The following is an 11657-nucleotide window of genomic DNA, read 5'->3' as shown; positions in this document are numbered from 1 at the left end:
ATGGATGGATGGATGGATGGATGGATGATGTATGGATGGATGGATGGATGGATGGATGGATGGATGGATGGATAGATTTCTATATTTGTTTACCAAATTCATCCAGATTTGGAAAGACTATTTGGATTTGATTGGTTGAATCAAATCCTGGTTGTGTATTAATCCAATTTACCTGGAAGATTTTCAACAGTTTTAAAGGAACCTGCGTTTTATCTGGTTTTAACTGGTTTAACTGGAGCGGCGCCTTTGTTTCTGTGTTTCAGATCCAGCTGAAGGAGATCTTTGAGACGGACACCGACATCGCCCTGGTTCTGGAGCTGGTGACCGGCGGAGAGCTGTTCGACCGGTAAGAACCAAACCGGGCCGACACCCTGACGTTCAACTGGTTTGTTGCTTAAAGGCGACATATTGTGCAAAATTCACATTTTGTACGTTTTCTTTGTTCCATTTGAGTCTCAGCTGCTTCTAAAAACAACAAGCACTTAAAAAAAACACTCAGTTGTTTTTGGAAATAATTTAATGTTCTTTGGTGTCTGAGCCGTTTCAAAAACCTCCAGAACATTAAGTCACATTTGACTGGCACTGCGCCGTTACCTAGCAACCATGGCAGAGTTCTGTCCGTTACCTAGCAACCCAAGCTGTGCTCCAGCTGGTTTTAGCATTGTATATGCTGCACAATGGCTGCTAGAAAAGACAAATGTTTTGTTGTTGACTTACCATCCAGAAACCACATACTGCATTGTTGTTGGTTGCGCAGGCGGCTCTGCTAATGCTTTTCAAAGTTCTACAATTGTGCATCTGTTTGCATCCATTCTCATATGCCAGGGCAAAGGTTGAGTTGGGGGCGTGGCCAGCAGCAGCTTATTAGGATTTAAAGTGACAAAGGCCCTAAAACAGATTAAGGCCTGATTATGTAAGAATAATTTTATGCAAAAAAAATGTAAGATGTTTTGTATAGGCCGTATCCTAGCCTGTTGAAGGAAGCATCACAGGTCTCCTTGAAGCTGCAGATGCAGCCATGCAGGTTCCCTGGTCAGCTCAAACTGTTGATGGATGATAATGTTGCAGATATTTTACTAAAAAAAGATCCAGATTCTGAAGTTATTAGAAATGACTTGGACATTTCTGAAACTCAGAAAATGTCAAGATTTTTTTCTGAGATTAAGTTAAATTGTTTTGTTTTTTTTAGTTTTTTCTAGCAAATTTTTGACTTCTCATAATGAGAAAATTTCTTGTTTAGTTCTAAAAATGTGGGATATTTTGTTGGAGATTTACTCCTTTTTTTTCTACCTACAATTTCCCATTGAAGAAACACGATGGTAAAATGAATAGTTTGAACCTGAACCTGGAAGGGGTATGAATACTTTTGGGTTTGGATCTGAGTTATGAGTTAAATTTGGCTTGAAGAGCTGAAGCTGTTTTTATGTTGGCGGATTTATTTGTTTTCATTTCCACCTGCAGCTGCAGGCGCTGTTTCTGTTGCCATGGTTAGTTTACTGCAGAAGTTGCGTCTTTAGTCTTAGTAACTGGGTTAGATGAAAAATTATTTCTTTTACTGGGTTTATTCATTTGCAAGATTCTCTGCAGTTATGAGGCCAATTTAGGTACCAAAGCTGCCATGTTGAGTTTGGTTCTTCAGAATCTGGTGACGTGATTTTAAGGTTGTTGCTCAGGATTAGCACGTCTCTGCGTCCTGCAGCTGAATTTATTTTTCTTGTTGGTTTGCAGGATTGTGGAGCGAGGATACTACAGCGAGAGAGACGCAGCGCATGTCATCAAGCAGATCCTGGAAGCTGTGGCCGTAAGATATTTCATCAAATGAATCATTCAGAAAAACATCGCAGAGAAACACAAAACATTTCACTATTCCACATTATTATAGCAGAATTATGACATTAAAACCAGAAGCTTCAGAGATTTCATATGACAGATCAACATAATATAAAATGGGGAAAAATGATGCAATGTTGTTGCATCTTTTTAAAGATGAAAAGAAAAAATCTGAAAATGTGGCATGCACGTAGAGTTACAGTTAAAAATGAACATAAATAATTTGGATTATTTAACCTGCAGCAGAAAAAATAGGAAGTTCATTTTTCAAAGTCGTGTTATCATCGGGTTATTCATTCATTCATAGATGTCAAAACTTCAAAAAAATATTTAGTTTAGAATTTAAATATTTGGTTTGGAGCTATGTATTAAGTTTACAAAGTCAGTATTTAACTCTAAGTCAATTATTTAGCTCCATACTAAATACGTAGTAAAGAAACTAAATATTTAGTTAGAAATCTAACATTTAGCTTCACACTAAATATTTAGTTTAGAAATTCAATACTTGGCTTGCTAACTAAATATTTAGCTCATTAAACATTTAGTTGAGAAGCCACATACTTAGCTTTGAAGCCAGCTAAATATTTAGCTTGCTAACTAAATGTTTAACTTGCTAAATACATATGTAGCTTGCTAAAAATATTTAGTTTAGAAACAAAATATAAATATTTGGCTTGCTAAATATGAAACAGATTTCTAAATGAATAAATATCACAGTGAAGCTCAATTTTCTACTGATAAAACTGGATAAATAACCCAAATTAATCATGTTGCTTTTTTACTGTGTAACTTTCTAAATGGCATCCCATAGTAATTATCCCCATTTACTCTGATCCCCCTAAATAAGATCGATAGGAACTTATTTCCTCTGATCGGCTCCTGTCTCTGTGATTTCATGATTGTTTCAGAGTTTAGTTTTCATGACTGCAGCTGCTTTGCAGCTTCATTTCCTCTCATCCTGATTGGCTCACTGTATTCTCACACCCACCAGCAGGGCGGCGCCTCCACAGTTTCACACCAAGCTCCACCTTTAAACGGGCTGTTTTTAGACGTGAGGCGCCGATGTTCCATCAGGTCGTCAACACGGCGGCGCCGGTGTGAAAGAAACACGTTGTCAACACCTTGAGAGGCGTTAGAGGGAGGCTGTGATTCCCGCCATGGAGACAGATCGGTGGTGTTTTTTCTACTGGAAGCCGAGAGAAGCAGCAGAAACAGAAACATGGCTGAAATCTGATTCAGGAAGTCAGAGACAGGAAGTCTGCTCTGATTGGCTGGTTAGTCACTGAATGTTTCTAAACAGAATTAACTAAACGCTAGCTAAAGGTTAGCATGCAGCGGCTATTGAAGGACGATCAGGAAACAGAGAGAGAATCCATCCATCCATCCATCCATCCATCCATAATCAGATCTTGAACGTAAACGAATCAAAAACTGTGCTCCAGTGACTTCTTGTTTCCACCAATCAGAGCTCTTGTTCTTCAGACCAAATTGGTTTGAGTCGTTCTGAAGACGACAGCCTGAATACGTTTATCTTTTTTCAGTGTTTGCAGTTGGATGGTTAATGCTTGTGACCACAAACAGCACTGATGACTTAAATGTCCTATATGCTAATCGTTTAGCATGAAAGCTAAATGCTTGCTAGCTCTGACTGGTCAAAACCAACTGATCAGAGCCAGGAGGAGGGTCTCAGTGCTGTCAAACATGCTAGCGTATTTGCTGAAAACAACTCATCGTTACAGGAAACCCATTTTTCTGCAGTCATCAGTGGCCATGCTAACTAGCTTTAGCATTCATGACAGGCCTACTTAGGTGAAGTAACTGTAGCGTAGCAGGGAAAAAGAGAAAGACGGAGGATGTGAGCAGCGTGTACAGAAGAATGATCGATTGCACTAAAACCCTGGTCTGGACGGGAGCGATGGATTTGTTCAAACGACAACAGTATTTTTTTCACAGGTTATCCGTCTCCCCCTCATCTCCTTCAGACTAGCCAGCAGCAATTAGCAAACACCTGGTGCTGATCTCGTTATAGGAGCTGCTTCTCAGAGCAACGCTGGTAAAAACGTAGTGTAAGGGTTAACAGAGAAGCTATGTTGGGATGACTTCCTGAAGGCGGAGCTTCAGAAAGAGCAGGAGGTTTTAAAGAGACAGAGACCCAATTTGAAGACGTTAAATTACGAAGTCTAATTTCTTGTAAGTCATAATTGACATATGGCTTCTTCATAGCAGCTGAAAGTTTCTCAATTGTATTATGTGTCTGGAAACCACATCGTACCGGCCCTTTAAGCAGCCACTTTGTTTGCTTGTGCTTTGGGCCGGCTCTGTGCAGGAAGCTTCTTCATGAGCTGAAATCCTCGTCCAGTTTTTCTAAACGTGTTATTCTCTGATGTGTTACGTTTTTATTGAAGCCAGTTTTCTGCGGCTGTGTTTTCAAACTGAAAGTCATGATTTTTCAGAAGATGTTTTTGCGGCTGAATTAAGTTTATTATAATTTAATGTTTGTTAACGTCCTCAGTATGGAAGCTGCCGTTAGAGGTTGAATTTTCTTCTCTCCAGACTGTAGAAACGGTTGATGAAGGTTTTGATTCTGCTCTAAAAGCCTCTGGGACGTCTCAGCGTCTGATCTGGGCTCCTCGAGCGTCTGCTGCAGACAGCCTGGTGCCAAATATCAACCGGCCGAGGGTCGGAGGAGTTCACGCCCCAAATCGGCCGGTTGTTTCTGCGGTAAAAAGGGAAGAGGTGGATCTTATGAGGAAAACGTTCAGTGAATAATGAATCCAACACTTTCAGGTTAAAATCCTTCTTCATCTAGTTAATCTAGAGCTGCTTCTGACGACTAATCAATTATTCTGACAATTAATCGGACAAAAAAAATTGGCAAATTTTGCATATCTTTCATTTAAAGTTTTTACAAAAGATGCAAATAAACAAATAATTAAATTCTTTTTATATGCAAAAGTTAATATTTTACTTAGTGAACATTTGATTGCAACAAAGATTTGAGTTGAAGCTAAAAAATACAAATAAAATCAGCATGAGAAAAGCTCAGCTCTATCAGTTATTGATTAACTCAGTAATAACTGCGTAGAGAAAAGAGTGATTTATTTTTACAGAATTTGAACCAAGTGAAGCTAAAATGTTTTTTATCTTAAATCCAAAATGTTTATTTTTTTGTACCGTTTTGTTTCATTTGCTGCTCCGAGTGCGCTGTTCTTTCAGTAAATAGCATTTCTGTGAGTTTGTATATTCTAATTAACGATTACTTGGTTACAAAATTGGTTGACAATTATTTCAATAATTGATTAATCATGATTAATCGTTTCAGTCCTATTGTTATCTCCAATTAAATCTAGCTAAGCAGTCATGTTGCAACAGGTTACTAATTTATTTCTCAATGAGATTTATCCTGTATAGATAAAGGTCAAACAAAGCCAAATAAACAGCTTGTAAATGTGGGCGGAGCCTAAACCAGCCGCCGCCGCAGCAGAAGTCTGGTAGCTGCAGCAGCGGCGCGCTTATGTAACAGCAGCTTCCATCCTGCTGCTCAACAGATTAAAACCAGAGTGGATTAACACACACACACACACATCCCACAGTTGACCTACATTTACCAAACATACGCCTCTTTATTTCTGCGTGTGCAAGCTTGTCGTGTTGATGTGTGTGTGTGTGTGTGTGTGTGTGTGTGTGTGTGTTGGGATTACTCCGCCGTTGTGTTTGTTGTGAGTGTGGCGCTAATCTGCAGCGAAAGAAACACAACAGCATCTTTTTATAGCTGCTTCCCAACATGGAGGCGATGACTTTTATCCATCTGGGACGAGAAAAATTAATTAGATTCATGGAAATATTCTTTTGATGTCGCCTCGCACTTGATGCCTGCAGCATATTTAAAAAAATGAGGACAGAATCAAGCGAATATTAACAAAATAAACCTCCCACGTATAATTAGGTTAATTGTTAGCTGGTCGGAAACATAATTAGACATGAAAAAGGAGAATTTGGTGAGGTTTAGTCTTTAGGAGTTTTAACACATCTTGAACTGCATTTACAGAAAAATAAAACATTTTCTGTTTTAAAGCTTAGAAAAACCCAGAAATGTCTGAAGAAAAGCTGAAATGATTCTCAGGATCACAATAAAAACAAACTTTAAGGTGAAAATATCTGCAAATCCTGAGAAACACAAGAGAGGATAAAACATGGTGAAGAATAATCTAAAGTAAAAACTGAAACGTTTGGAATCAGTCGGGATGAAAGAGACCCAGAAACCACCGAGGCTCAGTCCATAATCCTGGTTCTGTCTCCAGAGTCAGAGCCTTCACAGCGGCCGGCAGCCAAACTTCACAGACAGACGAGAAAGAATCCAGAAAAGGTTCAGCAGCTTCTGTGTTGAAAAATAATCACTAGAAAAAATCATGTAAAATAAATGATGAGCAGCTGAGCTCAGCATAAAACAAACACGTCCAAGAACAAAATTTAAACGCAATTATAAAACCGCACATCTTTAAAAAGCAAAAGTGGAGCCTCCTGCACAACCAACAAGAACACAGAAAGTGGTTTCTGGATGACAAGTCAGCAACAAAACTCTTGTCTTTTCCTGCAGCCATTGTACAGTGAATACAGCTGACCAAACGGGCTGGGCTTGGCTAGGGTTGCTAGGTAACAGTGATTTGATTGGGAAGTTTTGAAATGGTTAGTTTTCCAGACACAGAAAAACCTGAACTTATTGCCTGAAAAGCAGCTGGGTGTTTTTATGCTTTAGCTGCTTTTAGAAGCAGCAGAAACCCAAATGGAAGAATGAAAACATGGAAAATGTGAATTTAGCAAAATAAATAAATCCTCTTTAAAATAAAACATAAAATGGCCACCAGAAACCTAAAACAGCTGAAAGCCCACAAATATGACCCAGGTTAGAAATAATTACTGAAATAATGATTTGTAGACGTCACTTAGAGTAAAAAATATCATCCGGATACCTGAGCAGGTAAAATCTCAGACTGTTTGTGTTTTGATGTCAGCAGCTGCTGTCTTTAGTTCTCAGACACAGAAGAGGCCCAGGTGAGGCAGCCGTTTACCTGAACGAAGCTGTCAGGTTGGATTCAAACCGTCTCCACGTCGGTTCCTTCCTCTCCATCGGCCAAATCCTCCCACAAGCCTCCAGCAGCCCAGACTTCTCCGCCCTTCGCTCCCGTCGTGTCGCCGCTGCAGGCCGATCTGAAGATGTTTCTCTGTGTGTTTCAGTATTTGCACGGAAACGGGGTCGTCCATCGTGACCTGAAGCCGGAGAACCTGCTGTACGCCGACCTGTCGCTGGACGCGCCGCTCAAGATCGGTAACCACACACACCGAGCATCTGCTGGGAAACACTTCTACATGTCCAGAAATAAAAGAAAACCAGCAGCTAGAAGGTTCAAGAAGATCAATAAATCAAAATGAAGAACGAAGCAGCCTGACCTCAGAATGAACGACCTTCACTAATTTATTGGTTTAATTACGGAGATGTTTCTTGTTTTCTGTTAAGTTTTAAGGAAAATACTCTGTAAATGTCAAAAAAATCTTAAAACAGCAATATTATCATTTATCCCAATAACTACAATTTATTGTCCAGCAAATTTACTGGCTGGCCCATTCAGCATGTACGTGTCATCGGCGTAAAGATGGATGTTAAAATAGTGAAATGATGCGATAGAAAAACTCCTACAGTCTTGGCTTTCAGTTTTTATCAACTCTGACAGATGGAAACCGTAGTAAAATGGAGGGTTGGTCAGTAATGTTGTGTTTTTTAGATAAGAGAATCTAATATTTTAACGCTCTGCGGTGGCTGCAGAAATCCTGCTGCTATGGAGATAAAATTAAATCATAATATAAATTCACAAACTAGCAGGTCATTATGTAGCGACAGGGCTTACCTTCGCTCTCTAAAAATAAACACAGCTCTCAGTAGAACTGTTAAATAATTAGCATCTCGCCGTGCTTCAGCCTGAGGAGCGGAGGCTGGCTGGTGGAGAAGCCGGTCCGCGTCCAGATGGCCGCCGAGCCGCTGGCCAACAGGCGCCGCTCTGCCTCCTGCAGAGAAACACATTCTCCTCACAGCCGAGGCCCGAAATAGAAACTAGATTCAACTTTTAAAGAACATGTTCATGCGACTCGGCTCGGTCCAAATGTTTTCCTTTCTCACAGCCGACTTCGGCCTTTCCAAAATCATCGACGACCAGGTGACCATGAAGACGGTCTGCGGGACTCCGGGTTACTGCGGTGAGTAAAAGCCGAGACGCTGATGGGGATAAATGAAACCTGGGGAGGTTCGCAGGCAGCCATGTTTGATCCGGGATAAGAGGAGTCCGAGTCCCAACTCTGAATCACTTCACACAAAACCAAAACCTTCATTTTTGTTCAGGCTTTCCTCCCTGGCTCTTAAAGGGACAGTATCGTAAAATCCACTTTTTCCAGCTTTATAATGTTATTTTCTCAACCAGCGTTGGGCAGTAACTGGTTACATTTACTTTAGTAACTTTTTGAAAAAAACAAAACAAAACAAAAAACTGTACTTTGAGGAGTATTTTTACTATGCTGCACTTTTTACTTTTAGTTGAGTAATTTTATTTTAAAGTATTTCTTCTCTTACTTGAGTAAAATTTCTGGATTTTTTACCCCTTGAATGAAAAACAAACATGTTTTAACCAGAAATTCACCAGACTCAAACACCTGCAGTTTCTATTAAAGCTTCATAAGTTTTCTATTGAAATTTTTTTTTCTGATTTTGTTATTTTTGTTACTTATATGAATTATTGTAATTTTAGTCCTTGAAATACCAAAATTTCCAAGTAACTTTTTTTTTTAATGTTTTGTTTTTTGGCTGTGGATTTGACGATTTGTTAGAAAAAGTTTGCACACCTCTGGTGTAGATCATAATATTCTGCATTAAAATCCCACTGTTATTGATCCTTAATCAGAAATGAAACACTTTCTGAGTTGAATTAGTGTTTCCATCAGTCTGTGTGTTGCTGCGTTCACCTGTGTGGCTGACATGCGGAGGTGGGCAGCGATGCGTCGCTGCAGCCGCTGCTCTGTGGGATTTCTCAGACCTCTAGGCCGGAGCGTCTGTCGGCCACCTGGACGCTAACCGCTAGTCGCTAACCGCTAACCGCCCCCTCTGCCTGCAGCTCCAGAGATCCTGCGGGGAAATGCCTACGGTCCCGAGGTGGACATGTGGTCAGTGGGCGTCATCCTGTACATCCTGTGAGTCCGCGCACTCGCGCGCACGCGCACACACACACACACACACACACACACACACTGATTCATCATCAGCTGACACGGGGTGAACCGGAGCATCGCCTCCAGAGACATTAAGTCGGTTCTAATGGAGCCTGACGATGCATTCAGGGACCGTCGGTTAAAATTCACTTCTAGACTTTTCTTACTCGTTGGAACGGGAGTCAGATTAAATAAAATCTGAATCAAAAATCATTTTTAAGGTTCAGATCTATGATGAGTAACTTCCTACAAGATTTTTTTTTCTGTACTTTTGACTGAATGATTTTGACCAACGTGACAAAAAGTTTGGACACCCCGTGAAAAACCATGGAATAAATTAATAGCTTAGTCCATAAGAGCTCAATAAAAATATGAGTGGTTGAATTTTCCATGAATAAATTGTGGTTATAATCCACAATAATCCGTTTGTAAGCTACACTGTCAAAAATCAGGCAGAAATCTGGGTTATTATAGCCAGTCATAAAAGGAAAACAATTAAAGGATTATATTTAAAATATCACCATTTGAAACTAACTAATTAACAAGATTAGGTTATAAAACTAATATTTATATATTGAGCTAAATCTGTAGTTTGACACTACATATTTAATTCTAAGCTAAATATTTAGCTAATATGCTATAGCCAAAGGTGGACTATCAAAATAAAAGCTGGCTTTTGCAAACCCTTTTAAAAACTCGTTTTAGAGCCAAATGCTTAGCTTGCTAACTAAATATTTAATGTACAGTTAAATATTTAGCTCCAAGTTAAATAGTTAAAGCAAACTTCATCAAGTTTGGTAATGAAACATTAAGCCTAAAACACGAATATTTATAAATGAATGGTGAAAATGTTACTTTAAAAAGTGAATCCTCAGGGTGCTGTGGTGGTGCAGGGGAAAAGCACAACCCATGTATTGAAGCCTTAGTCGTCATGCTGGTGGTCACAGGTTCGATTCCGGCCTGGTGACATTTGCCTCTTTCCTGTCAAACTATTTTCAAATAAAGGCCACTAGAGCCAACAAAACCTTAAAAAAAAGGTGAATCCCCTAATAACCCAAATTATTGCTGCCAACTTTTGACGGTGTAACCTAACAAACAGCTCCATAATTCAGGGAGTTTTCTCTCTGTGTGACAGCCGGTGGAGGTGTCCGGTCAGCTTTAAAGTTCTGCTTCCTGTCTGCCAGACTCTGCGGCTTTGAGCCGTTCTTTGACCCACGGGGCGACCAGTACATGTACAGCCGCATCCTGAACTGCGACTACGAGTTTGTGTCTCCGTGGTGGGACGAAGTCTCCCTCAATGCCAAGGACCTGGTAAGTTCCTCACATTTTGCAACAAAGCTGAATTTTAAACTCTTTAGTACTTTTTATGGAGCCCCCAAGTGGCCACATGTCGGAAAATCTTTATTCTTTTGCATTCGCTCGCAATAAATTAGCAATTTGGTCTGTTTTGTACGGTGGCCGACAGGTGCAAATGCGCAGCAACAGAGAAAACATGCAAACAAAAAAGAGACGCAAACAAACAGCTTCTCTCTTCTGGTCGTCCATATTCGTGGCCTTCGAAGGGCCCGTCTTCCGGAGATCGGGCCGTTTCTCAGACATAATAAAAGGACAGACGCCTAATGGACCGCTCTCGTCTTATCAATACATATTTATCTAAATATAAATAAACAATTATTAATACTGAATAATATTAGGCTATACATGTTTAGCGCGCACACGCACACACACACACGCACACACACACACACACACACAGGTTTTTTCATGTTTTCCAGCCGACGAGTTCTAGCTTAAGAGTGATTGGGTCCAAAATCCGATCCGAGATTCATCCGTGCTGTGCAGTGAATCTGTCTATTTCTCCCTTCTTCCTCACGTCGTGTCTTTAGGAAACCTTCAAAACAAAAGCGGGAGATTTGGGATGTATCTTACTTTGACAGAGTGAAATAAATAATAGCCATTGCCACCTGTGTAAACTTTGCTGGTGAATCTTATAACATGTAATGTTTTGATTTTTATAATATATATTATATTGTTTCATTTTTATAGTATAGGCTCTTGTATCAGATAATCTAAATCAATGTTAGAGAATAAACTTTTTAAGATAATCTCGGTTAGCTTTCAGATCGGGGGATTAACACCAAGCACTATAGCGCTATACCAGCTAGCATTAGCTGGTATTTCGCCGGTGGACATAAATACAGTAAAATAATATTCTAATCACAAAATATACACAATATTGTGTCCATCTTACTTGCGAATCCTTGTCTGTCGAGCCCTCACGTCAATAGTCCATCGATCTGATCAACAACATCCCGCAGTGCTGAGGCATCTTCTGCTGTTTTGGTCGAGCAAAGCAGGAGGGACTTTTGTTTGCGTCTCTTTTTTGTTTGCTGCATTTTACTTGCTTTTTGTTTGTTTTGTAGTGTACATATATGTTTATATATAATGTATACACACATATATATATATATATATATGGCCAATGGAAGAGATGAAGGCTACGGATGTTAAGACTCGGAAGCTACTAACCATGCATGGAGGGTTCCACCCCAAATCCAGCACCCTGAGACTGTACA

At 39.8% G+C, this 11657-nt stretch overlaps 1 protein-coding gene across 1 annotated transcript in view; it reads left to right on the top strand.

The window, feature by feature from the left end:
• The window catches only part of LOC103153785 (calcium/calmodulin-dependent protein kinase type IV), a 26685-nt gene that overhangs the window by 7638 nt on the left and 7390 nt on the right, over positions 1 to 11657 (top strand). Inside the window, exons 4-9 of the mRNA XM_007574814.2 lie at positions 264 to 346; positions 1729 to 1801; positions 7066 to 7156; positions 8005 to 8079; positions 8988 to 9063; positions 10266 to 10392. Of these exons, the coding sequence (XP_007574876.1) occupies positions 264 to 346; positions 1729 to 1801; positions 7066 to 7156; positions 8005 to 8079; positions 8988 to 9063; positions 10266 to 10392 (525 nt within the window). The remainder of the gene's footprint in view (positions 1 to 263; positions 347 to 1728; positions 1802 to 7065; positions 7157 to 8004; positions 8080 to 8987; positions 9064 to 10265; positions 10393 to 11657) is intronic.

This window comes from Poecilia formosa, unplaced genomic scaffold (genome assembly GCF_000485575.1).
Source record: "Poecilia formosa unplaced genomic scaffold, Poecilia_formosa-5.1.2 Scaffold361, whole genome shotgun sequence".
NCBI classification, from domain to species: Eukaryota; Metazoa; Chordata; class Actinopteri; order Cyprinodontiformes; family Poeciliidae; genus Poecilia; species Poecilia formosa.
The sequence above is the reverse complement of the archived record's forward strand: the minus strand, read 5'-3'. Positions and strand labels throughout refer to the sequence as shown.